At 40.9% G+C, this 21,062-nt stretch overlaps 1 protein-coding gene across 1 annotated transcript; it reads right to left on the minus strand.

The window, feature by feature from the left end:
- Positions 1-10,964: 10,964 nt before the first annotated feature.
- On the minus strand, positions 10,965-14,043 carry LOC107042116 (DNA ligase 1-like). The gene is made up of 4 exons (XM_015263008.2): positions 13,567-14,043; positions 12,299-12,727; positions 11,449-12,193; positions 10,965-11,068 (listed from the first exon to the last, which is right to left on the minus strand). Exons 1-4 carry the CDS (start codon positions 14,041-14,043, stop codon positions 10,965-10,967), a joined length of 1,755 nt encoding a protein of 584 aa, XP_015118494.2.
- Between the last annotated feature and the right edge of the window lie 7,019 nt (positions 14,044-21,062).

Consider the following 21,062-nt stretch of genomic DNA (forward strand, 5'->3'; position numbering starts at 1 on the left):
ACAGCTTCTAAATCAACTCCAAGATTTTACAATTTCAAGATTTTACAACTCCAACATTTTACAATTTCAAAATTGACTCACTTCAAAATTTTACAACTTTGAAATTGACCCACTTCCAAAATTTTCCAACTCTTGAGGCTGGATGGTTCGTTCGTTTACAACCGAGTTGTATGTGATTCATAAGCGCACTATGGGTCGCATACGATTCGCTTGCGAGCGGATGAACGATTTAGCCATATCTGTGGGGTCCATGAGAATTAAAATGTGCTATATTTGAGACTCCTGAGAGTTTAGACCTGTGCTCAAGATCTTGGCCAGCCGAGGCGGCCTTCGGTCCGCACAGTTCCTCATTACATATGAGTCGCCGGATGATAGTACTCATATAGCTCAGTGTGATCTCTATCATCTTTTTTAAAATCTATTTTCTAAAAAAAAGTGGTGACATTAATTATCTTCTCATGGCGAGAGGGTCGAGGTTGGAACTTCAAGAAACCTATGACTTCTTATCAGAATCCAACAAGTAGAGACAAAAATTTATGTACTTTATACAGAAATAGAAATATGCGGGGAGACGTGGCATTTACGAGTGAGACTTTTGACCCTATGGCAGCCAACATCTTGGGGTACTTCCGCAGTATCTATTGATGTGAAAAATTTCGCAATATACTAGAGTCCAAATTTGGATCATATTTTATTGGATGCGTTGAAAGACGATCACCAAAATTTCAGGGATCTTGACCACCCCGTTTTTGAGATATGCATTGTCGAAAATTAAAAAATACGATAATTTCAATTTTTAATGATGCATCTCTCAAAAATGGCTTCGTCAAAAGCTTTGAAATTTTGGAAATCGTCTTTCGACGTATTCAATAACATATGATCTAAATTTAGGTTCTTTAGCATATTGCGAAATTTTTTACATGAATAGATACTGCGGAAGTACCTTAAATATTCAAATGTTAGATTACGACATTGAAATCTCATGTAATTTACTTTTATAAAAACCATAATCGTCAATATTTGACTTCCACAACATGAAAACGAAAATTTTTCACTTGCCTTTCGAAGAGGTAAAAATCTATACCTGACCTAAGTGATGGATGCAATGATTAATCCACAGTGCCAAAATACCTTATATTTGACTTGGACACGTCTTTACTTCCATGTTGGAGATAATTCGCGGAGATGATTCATAATGGCCACCACCATCTGTTAGACTTCTACAAATCTAGAAAATTTTACGATTTTCTAACAAATTCTCGGCTTGTTTTTATATTTCCGAGAATCCGGATAATTGAAAAAAGCGCATCGAAGTATTATGTAGTAGACACGTATGAATCAGTCTTAATTTTAATAAATTTTTGGTTGAAATTGGCGGTACACTCTTTGGGAACTTTACTCACGTAACATTTTCACTGGATTTTCAATCATCAGTAATTTGGTAGGGGAGGGTGGGGCAAAGCGGAACACTGGGGTAAAACGGATATAATGGTTATTTGGGGGTTTTGAACCTCTGGTTATCTAGCTAACATCAAAAACTAATACGCAACAACCCGCAGCGCGATCGACAAACGTAAAAAACAATGTAAAAGAAGCCATTGTTTCATTTTGCCCCACTCTTCCCTTGTAAATAGTCATGTTTCAATTAAAAATCCAAGTAATTTACAGAATTCTCATTCTCTCGTTCTTCAAAAATGTGCATTACATTTTAAACGTTCATGATTTCTTCCGTTCCGAAAGGGGGGGGGGGCATATATTATCGCATAGATCGGGATCCGGCATTCAAATCCAAGAAGAATCCAGAAGATAATGCCAGTTGACCAATTTGCACTCTGAAATAGAATAAAGTATCGAACACAAATAAATTTTTCGTGAACATCCCATACAAAATCCTGGGAATTATTGATTAGTAATATTTCCGCTGAATTTCCAAGGAATCACGTGATTGAATAATGCTATATTCGATTGATTTTCTGATAACTCGATGAGAACATTAACGAAAACTATGAATTCAAATTCAGTAATCCGGTGAGAATAATGCAAAAATGGGGGAAAATCATTGTTATGATAATAATAGAAAACCATCTTATATTGATTTCAGACTTTTTTTTTGAGACTTTAGTGATTAGTAATTGTTTAATTTCCTCCTTAATAGGCCGATTCAGGCGTACATATCAAAAAGCCTTTTCGTACATCAGAAAATTTCTAGAATGAATTTTCGTCGACACATTTCATACTCATATGTGCCATAATCTATTCCGCTTGATTTGCTCTTCTAAAGAATTCAAGATTCAATTCATTTAGTTTTGTAATTTCCGATGAAAATGTCCGAAAAATTTCGTTATTAAAGATTCTGTGACCCACAGAAAAGATAATGAAATTGACAATTTCCGACGAATTCACTGTTTTCCGAGTTCTTAGTTGCCTGCGAATTTCTCCCGAAAAAAAAAAATAGAAATATTATAAGTAAAATTTTTCATCTTTCTGTACACATTTGTCTATTTATACTAATTCTTTATGGAAATCCCTCGACTACAATTTTCTAGGTTTTGTCACACAATTTCGTGGTTAGATATTGATGACAGTGTGTGGTTTTCGCCAGAGAAGAATTAGACCTTTTGCTCCTCACTTGTTTGAAGAGATTCCAATTCTTTCTCCATCTTGATTTGTAGCTCTGGATAACATTGTTCCATCAGGCTGTTTCCAATTTTTCCATTTTCTCAGCACCGAGGATGATGATTTTGATCAAGAGATAGTTTAGAAGTTATCGGTGTTGGAGGTTTATTCTTCGTCTGTTGATAACTTCTCAACAACGAATGAGGAGCTGAAAAATTCATTGAAACAAATTACAATCAATACAGAAATGCATTGACGTTTCTTTAATGAAGGTGATCCAATGATAATTGGAACAGAGACGTTATTGTCTTGAATAACAACAATTTATTTGCCATCTCTTGTCCAAAAGCATCCACTATGATGATGCAGCGTTGAATTCTTCCGCGGCGAGAAACGACCGACTGTCAGGAATATTTAAAACACGTGAGAAAACTGCAGCGGAAGGACTTCACAGTGATGACCAGGCGTGATGTAGGGGAAAAAGCTTTGACCTAATATATTGAAATTTGAAATACGCAAGTCCGAGCGGCTCTCGTCTCATTCTTCAGTTACTTGTAAATCAAGGACTACATTTGACTTTGATCTATGTTTTTTCATTTTTCGTATGCTTGAATTCTTTTATAACCAAGTTCACTGGAGATTTTCTTTAACAGAGTCAGTGAAAAAATCTCTCGTACGTAATTAACAAAAAAAATTCTCGCATCATCCTCATGACATTTAGCGAAGACTTCTTTTACCCCTGCACGGAGTGAAATTATGTAGAAAAACTACAGTGCTAGTATGAGAAAAAGGGCGCAAAGTGCCAGCAAGGAAAAAGTTCCAGTGTTGGCACTGGAAATTTTATTCAGTAGCACGTAAATTTTTCTGGTATTGATAGGAAATTTTCACAGAAATTCACAGAAATTTCACCAGAAATATCTATAAATTATTCCAGGAATAACCACAAAATTTCACTTGCCAGCATTAGAAATTTTCATAGCCAGTAGATTGTAATTTTCGTAGTACTAGTACTAGAATGTTTCTAAAAAAAAACTTATGATGCATTCATTTAGCTAAGTAGAATTGTAAAATGTTTGCTGATATTTTTTAAGCGTTTCTCGTTTTGGATAAGTTAATAATTAACAATAGACGAGTTAAAATTTAAATCATTGGTTTTGATATCGTCCTGTATTCTGCAATAATCTCGGGAACTAGATAAATTCAGTGGATAGCATCTTTCTTTCATGTCAATACAAATACAGTACTCTATAGATTATCTCACTATATGTTCGATACCCTTGTAAAATTATAATTTATTTTAAAGGTTTAGTCACTTAGAATTTCTTGAAATCATTCGTGAGGGCAGGGGCAGGCCTTCAGTGGAGAGATTTTATTGAAACCATCATCGAAGAATTTGCTATCAATCATTTAGGATTGATTTTGGAATTAGTACAGTCTTCCGAATCTTTCAAGACTGATTTCCTCAAATTTCCTTTAAAAAAATGTCCCGGAGGAAATCCTAGTAGGGCTCCTGTGAAAAATTCTGGTGGGGCTTGTGGAAAAGGTCTTGAGAAAAATCCTGGTTTGGCTCCTGGGACATTTCTTGGGGATATTTCCCTGATGAAGCGCCTGGAAAATTTCTTGGAAAAAATCCTGGTGAGGCCCTTGACAAATGATCTGGAAAAAATCCTGGTGGGGTTCCTAGAAGAAGATCTGGAAAAAAAACCTGGTGGAGCTTTCGGAAAATGACCTAAAAAATCTTGATAGGGCTTTTAGAAAATGTCATGTGAAAAATTCTTAGAACATGTTTTGTTCTATTTGAAGAAGTGATTGGAAATGTCCTGAAAAAATTGCGGTGGTGAAAAATGTCCTGGATGGATCCTGAAAGAATCCTGATGGGGTTCTGAGGAGAAATTCTATTGGGGCTCATGAAGGTAATAATTACAAATATCCGGTAAAATCTTGATTGTTATCTTATGAATTAATTGTTCGAGGAAAAAATATCAATAAACCTTTCATTTAGTTCGCGAAATTCTCTACAAACAGATTGCCTGAAAAATTTGTCTAAACCTTTTACTTTAAGATATTCACCGTATAATCTGTACATAATTATATAACATATTTAAAAAATTAATATAATATTTAACAAATTGCCCATAAAACCTTTTTTACAGGGAATTTTATGAACTAAAAAAAAATCTTTCAACATAAAGGATTACCGAAGAACGTGAAAGGTTGAAACATAGAAAGATATTTTTTGAAGCTCATAAAAGTTTCTAAAAAGAAGTCAGTTTCTAAAAAATTCAGTCATTGGAATTTCACCACTGAATAGAAATAGTAAATTCATGCTCATCTCATGACTGGAGTATTTTATGAGAAAATGTCAAAAGATCTTTTTTTTAGTTTAGGAATTTTCTATAAAAAAGTTATATTGGGGAATTTGCCTGAACCACTTCGTTTAAGAAATGATTATCGCATAATCTGTGAATTTCTTCCCCAATTCCTTGAAAAGGTAAATTAAAATTCAGATTATATGATAGATATCACTCAAACCAAAAGATTTCGATGAATTTCTCAGAAAACCTTTCCTCCAGAACATTTCTTTTCTTTCTCATTTCTCAGAAATTTTCCAGAAACCCGACCAGGATTTTTTCCAGGAGATATTCCAGAACCCCGCCAGAATTCTTTTTCTAGGTCTTTTTCCAAGAGCCCCCACCCGGATTTTGTCCAGGAGATTACCCAGGGGCCCCACCGGAATTTTTCCCAGGAGCATTACCAAGATTTTTTCCAGGACATTTTTTTCCAGGATATCGTCAATTTTTCTTCCAAGAAGCTCTAACAAGGCTCTTCCCTAGTAATAAATATGATAAATATGATAAATAATGATAAATATGATGAATATGTGATATCAGCACTCCCGTTTGATACCTGTGGCGGAATAAAAATATTGAATATTTAAATGAACATCGGGATTGAGAAATTGTATGTTTGTTTCTGGATGGTACATTCGCTCGGAAGCTAGTCGTAAATCGCACTACAGGTCGCATGCGGTAGACTTTGCGAGAGGATGAACGATTCAGACTTGAGATTATGACATTACGTTCCTTTTTTATTTCTGTTGCGAACTTCCAGTCACAAGTACCTGGGAGTGTCTAATAATCGAAAATAATGGAGCGATTCCACGTCAAATCAGCAGTCGAAAAAAATCGATGTCTCAGATTTTGTTCTTGCTTCTATATAATTCTAGATAAGGCTTTAGTTAAAATTTCAGTTCAAAATAAAAAATTTTGTACGAGTTGTGATTTTTTTCAATTTTGCATTTTTTCGCTTATAAAAAAAATGTTTCTATTTTTTTTGGTAATTGTGCTAAGTTTGTGTATATCAAAATTTCATTTCAAGGAGCTCATAGCATATTTAAAACCCTTCAAAATGAGCCCAGAAAAAGTATATTCCATCCATTTTTAGCGACGTAATCGTCAAAACAAGTTTTCTCAAAAAACGTAAATAACTCTGAAACTTCATTTTCTAAAAATCTCAAATTTTTATACCAAATTTGTACAACTAATATTTACATTCGTTGCAAGTTCCAAATAGGGTTTCGCAATAGTTTTAAAATTATAGAGAAATGAAAATTCCTATCCGAACCGGTAATTTTTTCCGACGTTGCATTTGATTAGTGATGAGATTGATGGAATTGATATTCAGACTGAAACATTATCTATATGTCTAATGCGTCATGACCAATTCGGGAAATTTCGCGGTGGGTCAAATTTGAACGGGGTTCTATTAGGAGTTGTTCAATTTCGATGTGGGTCAAACCCAAAGTTGTGAATTTTTGAAGTAAGAAGATTTTGGAGTCCAAAAATTATGAAGTGGAAAAATTTTGAAGTTGAAAAATTTTCAAGTTGGAAAATTTCGAAGAAATTAAGAAATTTTGAAATCGGTCAACTTTGAAGTTGTAGAATTCTGATGTAGGTCAACTCAGAAGTTGTAGAATTTTGATGTGCGTCAACATTGAAGTTTAAGAATTTTGAAGTGGGTCAACTTTGAAGTTGAAGAATTTCGAAGTGGGACAATTTCGAAGTTGAAGAGTTTTGAAGTGTGTCAACTTTGAACCTGGAAAAATGTTAAAGTGAATCATTTTTGAAGTTGAGAAATTTGAAACTTGAAAATTTTAAGGTGGATCAATATTAAAATTGGGAAAATTTTGAAGTCACGACATTTCCAAGTTGAGAAATTTTGAAGAAGAAATATTTTTTAAGTTGCGAAATTCTGGAGTTGGGACATTCCGAAGTGGAGATATTTTGAAGTTGGGACATTTTCAAGTGAGAGCATTTAGAAACTGAAGAACTTTGATGTGAATAAATTTCGAAGTTTTGTGAAGAAGACAATTTTCATGCGAAATGTCTGTCCGCATATATAGAAATAGTGGATTGACTTTGGAATGGAGGTTCTAGATTCTAGAAATTCCTCTTCTCAACATTTATCCTTGGTGGGGTGATGGACCTACCGAATTTAGGAATTGTTTTTAAGAATAAATATTTTCTACAACCAATGCTGATTTTTTCTTCATATGCAAGATTTTCAAATTAAACTTAAAAATGGCGGTCAAGGTATTTAAAGGACGTAAGTATAAAAAGTATCCCGTACATGCAACGGGGTTAAGGAGGGGGGGAGGGCTTTATTAATGGGGGGTTCCACATATATGAGGTTAGTCTGTGGGGGGTTCACATATGGGCGGAGGGGTTCATACAGGGGAATCGAGACGAAACTTGAGACTCTTATATTTTCTGCCCCTTATTTTTACTGACCCTTAATTTTGTAACTAGGTTTTTTCTGACCAACTTTCAAACTGACCAACTTAAAAGCTAACCAACTTCAAAACAGACTGACTTAAAAATTGATCAACTTCAGAATTGTACCACTTTAAAACTGGCGTATTTCGAAACTGGACAACTTCAAAATGGACCAATTTCAAAACCGAGCAATTTTAAAATTGAACAACTTTAAATACCTTGACCGCCATTTTTAAGTTTAAACTGAAAATTTTGCATATCAAGAAAAAATCAGCATTAGTTGTAGAAAATATTTGTTCTTAAAAACAATCCCTAAATTCGTTAGGTTCATTACCCCACCAAGGATAAATGTTGAAAAGAGGAATTTCTAGAATCTAGAACCTCCATTCCAAAGTCAATCCACTATTTCTATGTGTGGACAGAACCTTCGCATGAAAATTGTCTTCTTCACACAATTCCCCTAGGTTGCCTGTGGAAGATATTTGGAAGACAAGATTTTGTCTTCCAAAGATTCTTGTGGATTGTCTTCGAAAGATTTTCTAAAGACTAAATTCCATCTTCCGAAGATCTAAAATGAAAAAATTAAAATATCTTTCGTAGATGAATTTCCATCTTTGGAAGATTTTTTCATATCACCAAAAAGATCTTCCAAAAACTTTCGGAAGATTTCTCCCAAAGATATTCCGAAAAATCTTCAGAAGACGGTTTTTTTTACCCGGGAAAAGCTATATGGCTAGTGGCCAACATGATTTTTTGGTATTTATTGTATTCTATGAATCGATAGCACTCGCATAATAGAGTGATTGCTAAAATTAACCTATTTGTCTTAACCTTTGATGCTTTTGTGAATTTATTTTATCATGTATAATTCATCTACAGAATCAAAGGATTCCACCAACAATTCTCTTCTTTTCCCTCTATTTTTACTTACGTGTCTTTTTTCAACTAGCAAATTGCAAATTGCATAGCGAATTGCGTGCAATCCCGGGTAGAAAAATTCCAGTCTTTCGAAGATTTTCTAAAGATCTTTGTGAAAATCTTTGAATTATTTTTTGAAAGATCTTTTTTGTGGCGCAGAAAGATTATTTGAAAGCTGAAAATTTGTCTTTGAAATATCTTTCAGATAAAATTTAGAAAGATTTTCGAAAGCTGAAAATTTGTCTTTAAAATATCCTTCAGATAAAATTTAGAAAGATCTTCGGAAGCTGAAAATTTGTCTTCAAGATATCTTTCAGATAAAATTTAGAAAGATCTTCGAAGTTGAAAATTTATCTTTGAAATATCCTTCAGATATAATTTAGAAAGATCTTCGAGAGCTGAAAATTTGTCTTTAAGATATCTTTCAGATAAAATTTAGAAAGATCTTCGAAAGCCGAAAATTCGTCTTTGAAATATCTTCTGGAAATGAAATTTTCGAGCCTCATCATTGCGAGTTAGATTCTTAGGATTATCAATTATGGGCCTTTTTGGGACCCCACGAGTTTTGGGCCTGACTATGAAAAATGTTTATTTCTGGGCCTCATGAGGCTTCAGCCTGACCATTCAGAAGAGTTTCGTTTGAGTCTTTCGAGTTACCTCTTTTGGGGTCTCATGGGTTTGGGCCTGACCCTGAAAACATTTGCGGGACTCATTAGGTTCTGGTGTTGCTTTTGAGACATCCCACATGTCTTTTTTTTTCGTTTGTTTTTTATACGGCGTGCGAAGAGTTCCGAGGTTATGTGTCGGGCTCCGCTTTACGCCCTCAAAATTTACTGTACACACGACCTTGACCTTTCGTGCAAAAAACAAACACTTTATCTCCATTGCATCCCCGATAAGTGAACTCGCCAGGTGTTACACAAAATAGGACGTGTTACGCGTACATGCGAAAAAGTCCACCTTCACGCACCATAATATACGCATGACCTTGATAATACTATCATTGTTCGGAATGAAATTTATGAGTAATAAATTTTTGAATAATAGAAACATTTAAAAGGCTCTCCTGTTTTGCCTCGCAAAGAATAAACGTCGCAGGGATCTTACCTTGGAAGTGACAAATGTACAACAAGGGTCAAATGGCAGAGGCAAGCAGAACAATCCCCAAGATCATACGGGAGAGGCAAGCGGGGCAACGGTCAAATAGAAAAGTCTCCTGTATATTTCAATTGATTTATAAACTTTCGACCCTTTTGATTGCCTTGCTTGCTTCTCCCGGTTGACCTCTGTGGTCTTCTGACCCTTGAGATTGTTCTGCCTGACGCTATTGTGTAACCCTTGTGAACGTTTGAGCCTCACAATTTGAGATGATCCTTGCGCCGTTGGACCCTCGCAACGTCTGATCCCAGCGACATTGGAACCTCGCAAGATCGTATGACCGTGGCGACATTTCACCCCCCCAATATATGACCCTGGTGACGTTCGACTCTTGCGAGGTATGATACTGCGACTTTCGCAAGTCATGATCCTGGCAACGTTTGACTCTTAGTTCGACATAAATTTGTTCCTTCGATAAGATTAAATCCTTATGATGAAGTTCTGGAGTCTCATTCATTATTCTGCTCCATTATTCCTTGGAAACACGGAGAGAAACTCCACACATCAGAAAAAAAAAAAATTACAAATTTCCCGTCGAGATTTTCAACATCGTAAATTTTTGTGTAATGAATATCGTATTGTATTGTTTTGACAATACGAGAATAAACAAATTATCGTCCTGTTTATCGAAAGATATTCCAATCTACGAAACTATTGGGTTGTTAAAATAAGTGATTTCAGAACTTACTTTTCCATTGTCAGGGATTCATATTATGAACTGTTTGAAAAGCCCATCTTGATTCTTTGGTAATTGAAAAATTCGGTGGAAGCTCCTTAATAAATATCGCGTCCATGGAGTTTGGGTGACTCTAGACCAAGATTGATTCGATCCTATAGAAGGGCTAAATCCATGAACTCATCAAAATACAATTCAATTCAGGTTTTAATGAGAACATTACTTTCCATCCATCTCAACAATTAATTTTTAGCGATTCTATGTAAAAATCTCCGATAAAACCGATAGATAGCCGAAAATTTACTGGCAAATCATTTCCTGGGAAGCGAATAGCCGTATCTATTTGATCGATGAAATGAATAAAGTCCAAAGAAAGTTTATTATTATAAACAAAATTTAATTCATCAATTAAAAAAGGCAAACACAAAGGCAAATACGAACTAATTAACAAGAAACAGAAAAATAAAGAAACGAGTATTGAAAATTAATAGTCAAAACGTATGGCGAATTTGGTAAGTGCTCTTTTCCAATCTTTTCTCAGATGTCATCATATCCCTTTGTACTCCTCTGCACATTTCTCTAATCTCCCTCCTCTTCACCCTCACCACGCCCTCTATTTGAGCTGGCACTGAAATCGATAATGACATTCCAGTGAACTCATTTTCTGATGTATTAATATAAGTGTAATCAGATAACATACGACACGCATGAAAGGCAGAATAAGGCAATCGAGATGAGGAGGTTCTGTTCTTCAAGACTGAGGCTAAGCCTGCAAAAGTATTTTGAAGTCTGAATTGGTAGTTCGGTTAATTATATGCGACTCATAGCGCGCTTATGGGCCCATACAACTGACTCTGGAACGAACGGACGATTCTGACTCGAAAGTACATTTCCTGAATCTGATTTTGCGAGGGGCTACTCGCTCCTGAAATCATGGCGTTACTTCATGATAAAATCAATTAGTGAAATTACGTGAGATCATTAAAATCACTTGCGTATTACTAATTTTGAATACTTCTGGATCAGAGTCTCAACAGCTGAAAGTCAGCCAATGAGTACCTGTAGTTACATTGTTATGATGCAGTATCGGAGAACAACATAAAAAAATTACCTACTTTGATAACTAAAAGTGATCACAATCATCGAACTGAAGAAACGAGTAGAGTGATCTAAAGGGTTAAACGGTGCTAATGAGGGGCGAACGGGGGAGATACGTGGATTGTGATCATTCTACACTGATAGAATGATTCAATTCTTCCAAACGAGATTCGTTAACTATTAACGAATAGTAAAGTTGAATATGACCAAATGAATATTCGTTAATATNCCTCTCCTTCTCCTGCTCGTTCTCCTTCTCGATCTCTTTCTCCTTTTCCTTCTCCTTTTTCTTCTCCTCCTCTCTCTCCTTCTCCTTCGCCTTTTCCTTCTCCTTCCTCCTCTCCCTCTCCTTCTCGATCTCCTTCTCTTTTTCCTTCTCCTTCTGCTCCTTCTCGATCTCCTTTTCCTTCTCCTCCTGCTCCTTCTCCCTCTCCCTCTCCTTCTCCTGCTCGTTCTCCTTCTCGATCTCTTTCTCCTTTTCCTTCTCCTTTTTCTTCTCCTCCTCTCTCTCCTTCTCCTTCGCCTTTTCCTTCTCCTTCCTCCTCTCCCTCTCCTTCTCGATCTCCTTCTCTTTTTCCTTCTCCTTCTGCTCCTTCTCGATCTCCTTTTCCTTCTCCTCCTGCTCCTTCTCCCTCTCCCTCTCCTTCTCCTGCTCGTTCTCCTTCTCGATCTCTTTCTCCTTTTCCTTCTCCTTTTTCTTCTCCTCCTCTCTCTCCTTCTCCTTCGCCTTTTCCTTCTCCTTCCTCCTCTCCCTCTCCTTCTCGATCTCCTTCTCTTTTTCCTTCTCCTTCTGCTCCTTCTCGATCTCCTTTTCCTTCTCCTCCTGCTCCTTCTCCCTCTCCCTCTCCTTCTCCTGCTCCTTCTCCTTTTCCTTCTCCTTTTTCTTCTCCTCCTTCTCTCTCTCCTGCTCCTTCTCCTTCGCCTTTTCCTTCTCCTTCCTCCTCTCCCTCTCCTTCTCGATCTCCTTCTTCTTCTTCTTCTTCTCCTTCTCTCCCTTCTCTTCTTCTGTGTTTCTCGCATCTGCCGTTGGGTTCCCGGCATCCCTCTCCATGTTCACTTCCTCCCCTTCTGCCATGCTCCTCGCAGCGGCCGTTGGGCTCCCGGTATCCCTCCTCTCTTCCGGACCTGTCATACTGCCGGTTTCCCCCTCACTGTCAGCAGCGGCACTTTCAACATCCTCGAATCCGTCCGTTACGCCGCCCTCCTCACTCGTTTTTTCCCTCAAACCCGTTCCTGCGGTTCCCTCTGGAGAATGTCGCGGAACGCGACTTACGTTCTCAGCTTGTTCTGTGTCCTTCGATCTCCCAGTCAGTAGGCTCTTCCTTTGGCGTTTCTTCTCCCCTTCGTTTCCGGTGCTAGCCGCGTGTACCGTAGAAACATCANCTCTCTCTCTCTCTCTCTCTCTCTCTCTCTCTCTCTCTCTCTCTCTCTCTCTCTCTCTCTCTCTCTCTCTCTCTCTCCCCCCCTCTCTCTCTCGCTCTCCCTCCTTCCCTCAGCNCTCTCTCTCTCTCTCTCTCTCTCTCTCTCTCTCTCTCCCACTCTCTCTCTCTCTCCCCCCCTCTCTCCCTCGCTCTCCCTCCTTCCCTCAGCGTGTGTGTGTACTTTTTTCATGTTTCATTTTTTGATTTTCTTCGAGAAGAGGAAAAAAAATGCCTAACGCACGATAGAGTGTTAACACCCTGTGTCGGGCCTGTCCCGACAAAACAATATCTCCTCCTCAGCAAACCTTCTAGGCTACCATCAGGTATTACTTCGCGAGGGAGATCTTGACTATAGCCCTTCCTCATAGTTGTTTGTCCGCCGTACAACCCCTGCCTCACTAAGATATTGGGTGTGAGTATGAAGTCCTGGTAGCTTTCTATCCAATCTGCATTTTTCCGTATGCTTTCCTCTTTCCGGAGTATACGCTTCTCTTTTTGGAGCAAAGTTGCTCGTTTCGTTCCAGACTTGTTCTGATGATATCATAGCTTCCACCAAGTTCTAAGGCCGGATTATCTCTTAGTTAACCCCTCCATGAGTGCGATTTAGCCAGACTCACACCGGCGGGATCAGACGGTGCGTCCATCTCCCATTGCACAAGGCGTTCCACTGCAGCTACCATCGGTGCAAGCTGTTTTATCTATCTTCTACACTGAGCTCTGCCGTGTTCAGTATACCCAATCCTGTCTGCCGGTACAGGGATCTTCGTATCTTGGCTAATACGTCAATTGGCGGCATCCCAGAGATGGCACAGACTGCATCCTCGGACACAATGGAGTATGCGCTGGCAACTCTGAGGGCACTCAGTCGTTAAACAGCTGCCACTTTGCGTCGGATCTCTTGTACTTGGAGGGCATCCGCCCAAATAGTGACGCCGTAGGTGAGTACTGACGTAATCACCGACGACAGTAAAGCTCGTCTCCTCTGCTTGGAACATCTAATGTTGGACATGAGGCATAATAAGGCGACTCGAACCCTGGATGCCTTATTGGTCACGTGCTCCACTTGCTGTTTGAAGTTGAGCCAGGCATCGATCATCACCCCCAAGTACCGAATGTAGGGCTGGGATGTGAGCTCATAGCCCCCTACTCGCAGCATTTTTTTCTCTAAGACTTTCCTACTTGTAATCAACACGGCTTTGGTTTTATGCTCAGCCAGACTCAGGCCAACCGAGTCCAACCGCGGACCCGCTCCAAAAGTCATTTCGAAGGCAAGTTTGATGTCCTCCAGTTGGTTTCCCACGATCACTATGGCCACATCATCGGCAAAAACTACGAGACTCACATCGGGTGGCAGTGTCAGCTTCAGCAGGCCATCGTACATGATATTTCACAGGAGAGGATCCAGTATCGAGCCCTGAGGAACCCCTCCAGTGACTTTGTTCTCCTTGAGGCCACACTCCGTGTCGTACTTGAGAACCCTACCGGTGAAGTAATCGTCCACCATCCGAAGGTATTCAGGCACGCCAAAACTCTCGAGGGCCTCCAAAATGCAGTCCTATCTGGGGGAGTTGAAGGCGTTCCTAATGTCCAGCGTCGCTACTAAGCAGTACTTCTTCCTGCCTCTGTGATATCTTTTCCCTGCAGTCGTTTCCCTAGCAGTGTCAACAACTAGGTTAATGGCTTCAAGGCTGGATCGGCCTCTCCGAAAGCCGTACTGATTGTTGGCCAGCAATGGTTCACCTGCAGCTTCTATTCTCCTGTGGACGATGCGCTCGAGGATCTTACCAGCTGCATCGAGCATGCAAAGGGGACTATAGGATGAAGGTTCGTCCGGTGGCTTTTTCCCTCTCGGGAGTAACACCAGCCTCTGCTGCTTCCAATTTGCAGGGAAGGTGCCCTCGCTGAGACACTCGTTGTACACGTCCAAGAATAGGCCTGGTAGCGCATGGATAGCGGCTTTCAGCACAATGTTGGGAATCCCATCAACACCGAGGGCCTTGGTATTCCCGACCCTATCACATGCCTCTATCAGCTCATCCTCAGTGATTGGTGGGACCATCAACGGTTTTCCTCGTTTGTCGACACGCTGGAGTCCAGGTTGTTGTGGGAAGAGCACCGTGACGATCGTGCCCAAGAGCTTCGGGCACGTCGGCGATGGCATGGGCTGGCTTTTGAGCCGCGTCATCACCACATTGTACGGCCTGCCCCACGGAATGTGCTTTGCTGCAGTTGATGACCTTGTTGAGCTTCTGGCGTGACTTCTTGTACCTCGTCTCCAGTTCCTCAAAGTTCGGCTTCTTGCGGCCGCANTCGACACGCTGGAGTCCAGGTTGTTGTGGGAAGAGCACCGTGACGATCGTCTCCAAGAGCTTCGGGCACGTCGGCGATAGCATGGGCTGGCTTTTGAGCCGCGTCATCACCACCTTGTACGGCCTGCCCCACGGAATGTGCTTTGCTGCGGTTGATGACCTTGTTGAGCTTATGGCGTGACTTCTTGTACCTCGTCTCCAGTTCCTCAAAGTTCGGCTTCTTGCGGCCGCGCTGAGATGATCTTCTTGCTGCGTTGCATTCCTTACGCAAATTCGCGATAGTATTATTCCACCAGTATAGCGGTGGCCGCCGGTTGATGGCTCGCTTGCTGGGCATGGTGGCATCGGAAGCTTCCGTGAGTCTCCTCATGATGTTCATTGCCTTTTCAGTGGCATTACTGCCACTGATTGGGTGATCGTCCAGTACCACTAAATAGATACTAGGATCGAAGGAGCTCATTTTCCAGCCTATTGCGTTAGTCTTCTCCGGTGCGGGTCCGCGTCTCTGGCCGGTGGAAACCTCCCAGAGTATCGTACGGTGGTCGCTTGCTGTGTCCTATATTTCGATTAACTCCCATGAACAGTTTCCTTTTGCGAGGTTGTTGATCACGAAGGTAAGATCTACGATTGAGTTTGCCTCTCCTCTCATGAAGGTTGGTTCCTCGCCGCTATTAAACAAGGCCAAGTCCAGCAATGACATGGCCTCCAGTACGGCTTGTCCTTTGGCATTAGTCTCCTTACTTCCCCAGTCGACTGCCCAGGCACTGAAGTCCCCGGCTATTGTCACGGGAAAGTGCTGCTTCGCATCCTCAGTCAGTCTATTTAGGAAATCGGTGACCTCATCAATGGGAAGGCTCAGCGTTAGACAGCTCGGGTGCTCCGTCCGTCGTGGCAATCCCTGCTGTTTTGGTTTCTTGGTGTTCTTGCCCGCAATTTCAGGTTATTCTCTCAGCTCCCGTTTCCTCCGTAGTGCTGTGCGAATCTCTCTACCATTCTTCCCGATGTCCGAGTCCTCCATGTCCGAGACCTCGTTTCAGAGCCCCTACGTGAGGGCAGTAGCAGTGTCGGTCTCGTCATTTGGACCGCCTCAGCAGCTGAGGTTTGGGCTTTAGCGCGTGCCCTCTCCAGATCCTCCAGCCGTTTGAAGGCACTGCAGACGGCAACCACTTCGGATTTGATCTCCTTGTGGATGTTCTGCTTAGGCTGGACACACTTCTGTAGGTCATAGATGAGTGCTCCGAGTCGCTTGAATGCTGGAAGCCATTGTTTCTCATATTATTATTTATTTCTCATATTGGGTTATTTCTCATATTGGGTCTGAGACCCTCCCCCACTTGTAGCATCTGAGGCCAAAGGGTCCACCTTTGCAGGAGGTGATGTTTGGCTCCTCCCACAATCCATGGAGCCAGTACCGGCCACCGGGGCTTGCACCCGATCGGAACTGGTGACAGGATTAACCTTATCCGGTATGCCCGCATGGGAACTTTGCCTTTTGTCATTACTATTCATTGCAAATCCAGGCTGTTGACGGAAGCCCTCCCGATTCTCTTTGTTAAAGGCTGTTATAGGGAACCCACCCTGCACCCCGGTTTTTTATCCGCGGAAGCGAAGCTCCAATCCCCTGCTGGGCATGTGAGCCAACCCAGCTATCAGCAATCCGACCGAGCGGTCAACAAGCCAGCCGAGCGGTCAGCAAGCTAACCCAGTGGTCAGCCCACCGGCCCAGAGGACACCCCCTATCTACCACCTGGAGACGCGCCGCCGTAAGAGTTGGGCTTCACCCTGGCGGAGTGTATATGTGTGTGTGTGGAATAAGTGTCGCAGTGAGTACAGAAGGATAAGTGTGGAGAGAATAAGTGCCGGGAAATAACTGCGCGCGCGCATGTGTCGTCCAGCTTCTCACCTTCATCTTGCATTTGGTCGTTCGCGCTGAATCCAGTTACTCCTTCAGAGTTTCGGCTTGTTCCTCCCGACTGCACAGACTGTGGTGGGACTGTGGCATGCAGTTCCCTATGTGTCTCTGCCACAGCATTCCTCACTGTTCCCCCTACATCTTTGGATGAATCCTCAGGCTCACTGTCGGTCTCTGAGTTAGTTGGAGTTATTTCCTCGATTATCTTAGGTAATACACCGGCAGCTGCATTTGTTTGACTACAAAGTTGAGCCATGGAGCGGTTGTACTGCTGTTCTGACAACCTCTCCTGTGGACTAACAGTGCTGTTGACCGCATCTAACATGAGAAGATTTAAATGTAAATTTTTGTGAGCATGACTAACGGAAACGCGGAAGACGCACCATATTATCCCACCTATCATTATCAGTTTTCCCACGTATCTCGTTTATACCACAACAGCTGTGGCGTTCCAACTTTTGTATTCCAAATATTAGTTAATAATTGTATGACCGAATGAACATAGTTTGCTGATAAGTGCTCAATATCTCCATAATCGGTGATACGTAAACGCAACCATCTAACTCCGATTCAGTCACGTGCCTCAACGCAGACGCCAACCTTTGGCACGTTCGCCTACACCTAACAGCGGACAGAATAATTAATAACAACCACAGCAAAATCAGATTCAGCAAAACCGGATTCCACACAACCTGATCCAGCTAAATGAGGTGCAATAGAATCAAATTCAACAACATCAGGTACAACGATTTCTATTAGTATCATCAGCACAGTCTCGAATGGATCAGTAACAAAATCACACATATTCACAACTTGACAATCTCCTCGGTCCTTTGCTCTTGCATCCCCTGCTAGCGCAGGCAATCCACATGACAATGTCTCGTTTGATGTGAACCGCATCAACCTGCAGGCATTTGATGAGCTCCAGGTCATGGCCTTGTGGAACTTTAAGCTCATCACGTTCGTCAGTGAAGATCCCGTCGCGTGGTTTGCACAAATCGAGACACAACTCAGAAACAGACGCATCGCGAGTGATAATAGCAAGTACGATGCTGTACTCAAGGCGCCGAAGAGCCAGCAATTTAAGATCACTCTGACATCATTCAACTACTTTTAGGCAGAGATGAGTGTCATTATCCAAAAGAACAAATACCAAAACGTGTCTCCGAATGAGTTGACCGACGCTTCCACAAACTGTTGACAGAACTTGAGCTTGGAAATTCAGCCAAGCCAACGCCTGAAAAGAATGAGGGACGTAGCTGAGTGCAAGGTTTCTGACGAGCTCCTCCACAGCAGATTGCTACCCCTGCTATCTGACATTATCAGTAAAACTCGAACAGCTGGCCGAAGCTGCTGACCTTGTGCCATGCCCTAACCTGAAATTTTACACCAAATCGATCTAGACTTTTTGAAAACTTTCCGAGAGCCTATTCTCGAGTCTGGACGTTACTTTTCTCGCCATTGAACCAATCAGACATTTCGAATGGACTACAGATGCTGCGATATGATACGATACAATATTTCCTCAAATATTGTATCGTATCGAACTTCTAATTGAAATTCGATTTTTAAAAAATGACTTGTATCGAAAATGGCCCATATCGTCTCGTATCGTCCTTTTATCAAGCGAAATTGAACATTTTTGAAAAATAGAAACACCTAAAAGGCTCTCCAGTTTTATCTTGCGAAGGTCAAACGTCGTAGGTACCACAGCTTGCGAATGACAAACGTACAAGAGTCGAATGACAGAGGTAGCCAGGACAGTAACCAGGATCAAACGCGAGAGGCAGGCAGGGCTAGGGTCATATGGCAAAGTCTCTTGATTATTTCAATTCATTAATGAACTTCCGACTTTTCATTGTTCTGTTGCTTCTCCCGGTCAATTCTTGTGGTCTTTTGACCTTTGAGATTGTCCTGCCTGTCTCTGGTCTTTAACCCTTGTGAGCGTTTGACCCTTGCAAGTTATGATTCTTGCTCCGTTTGACTCTCGCAAGATAGGACCTTGGCGGCATTTGACCCTCACAAAATATGACACGTGCGACATTTGACCTTCACTTTGAGTCTCGAAATCTCATTTATCATTTCGCTCCATTTCTCCTTATTAAAAAGGCTAAGAAGGCCTAGACGACAGAAAATGGAAATTAAAAATTTCCCGCCGAGATTTTCGATTATCGTCGATCTTCGTGTAGTGAATATCGTATCGTATCGTTTTGACGATACTGAAAGAAACAATTAATCGTCTCATTTATTGACTGTCCGGTAATTATCGACTATTGTGGCATCACTAGAACTTACACTTCACAGCATAGAAAATATTCTTTGGGATTCTCTCCTTCCCACCATTGCCCTGTGCTGTTTTCCCAATCAGCTCATCCCCCATCACCAATTGCATCAAATACCGCGCGAAACAACTGGGCTTGTGCATATTTTCCTTGATAAGGACCGCGAGTTTTTCTGCTGCGACGAAAATATCGGCGCCTGGATAAATCTCAATCTGTGAAAGAAGTTAGGTATACATTAGGTATACGATGATTATCTACTCATATGAAGTTGATTTATTCAATATACATCAAGTCCACGTGTGCGTGGTGGGGGGAGGAAGGTGTGGTCTGGTTCTATTTCCCTATCGCGTTTTCTCTTTCTGCCTCTCTGACCCGGAATAGTCAATTTTTTCTGGTTTCCTGAAATGATAGATCATGTTATAAGTGCGCATAGAGTGATGGGTCCCTGTGAGCTTGGTCCTCTACCCTTCTCCGCAGTGCGCTTGTCATCAGCAATTTTCATAATTTTCCGGATTCTTGTCTTCCTAGTCATCAATTTCTTTCTGTTTCGTTCCGCACTCTTCCTAACGAGATCTTCTGNGTATACGATGATTATCTACTCATATGAAGTTGATTTATTCAATATACATCAAGTCCACGTGTGCGTGGTGGGGGGAGGAAGGTGTGGTCTGGTTCTATTTCCCTATCGCGTTTTCTCTTTCTGCCTCTCTGACCCGGAATAGTCAATTTTTTCTGGTTTCCTGATATGATAGATCATGTTATAAGTGCGCATAGAGTGATGGGTCCCTGTGAGCTTGGTCCTCTACCCTTCTCCGCAGCGCGCTTGTCATCAGCAATTTTCATAATTTTCCGGATTCTTGTCTTCCTGGTCATCAATTTCTTTCTGTTTCGTTCCGCACTCTTCCTAACGAGATCTTCTGTTTCGTCAGCAGATACTGAAGCCCCACCTTCTCTATTTCCTTTCTGTTTCGCTAAGTCTTTTATCGCTGCGAGCCGCTTTTTCCTCGACAATAAAGCCGCGTCTTCCTTACTTCCACCATCTTCTTCTCTGTCTTCAGAATTCGATGCTTTTCTCGGATCACTAGGTCGTCCACTCTAAAATTTATTATTAACACTCTGTTGGTGACGCAAAACCTACGAACGTTGGTGGTCGCGCCGTAAGCGCTGCGCCGTACAGTAATGATCGATATTATGATAAATTTAAAAGATGTAGAATAAATCTGAAAAAAATCAAGTGATCTGGATCGTATACTCGACGAAATCCCGTGGGATTTTGGGTGTAGGACATTGTCTCAGACGGACAAAGTCTTGAAGTGTTTGACATTTTATTCGATTTCATTTGTTTAGTCTTCAATGAACAAATGAAATGGGCTTGTCTTTGCTCTCTCTTGGTTGCTCTCGTTCTCTCTGTTTAATGTGCCATTTTTCAATTAATTTTTTCCATTATGAAAATAGGATGGAGGAGAAATAAAAAAATTAGACAAACAGGAGACGAAAAGGACAGATTGTTTATCCCCTTTGTATCCTTTTTTTATCTTTTTTGGGGGAAAAAGTATGGAAATAGGAGACAGAGGGGATTAACAATGTGTCCTTCTGGTCTCCTATTTTACTATTTTTTTCCATTCCCTCTGTATCCTTTTTTCATACTTTTTTCCCTAAAAAAAGACGAAAAAACGATGCAGAGGGGATAAATAATCCGTCCTTTTGTCTCCAATTTTTTGATTTTTCCATTTCCTTTGTATCCTTTTTTTATCTTTTTTGGGGGAAAAAGTATGGAAATAGGAGACAGAGGGGATTAACAATGTGTCCTTCTGGTCTCCTATTTTACTATTTTTTTCCATTCCCTCTGTATCCTTTTTTCATATTTTTTTCCCGCAAAATGATGAAAAAAAGGATA

The sequence above is a fragment of the Diachasma alloeum genome, unplaced genomic scaffold (genome assembly GCF_001412515.2).
Source record: "Diachasma alloeum isolate Michigan unplaced genomic scaffold, Dall2.0 Dall_scaffold_00420, whole genome shotgun sequence".
NCBI lineage: Eukaryota > Metazoa > Arthropoda > Insecta > Hymenoptera > Braconidae > Diachasma > Diachasma alloeum.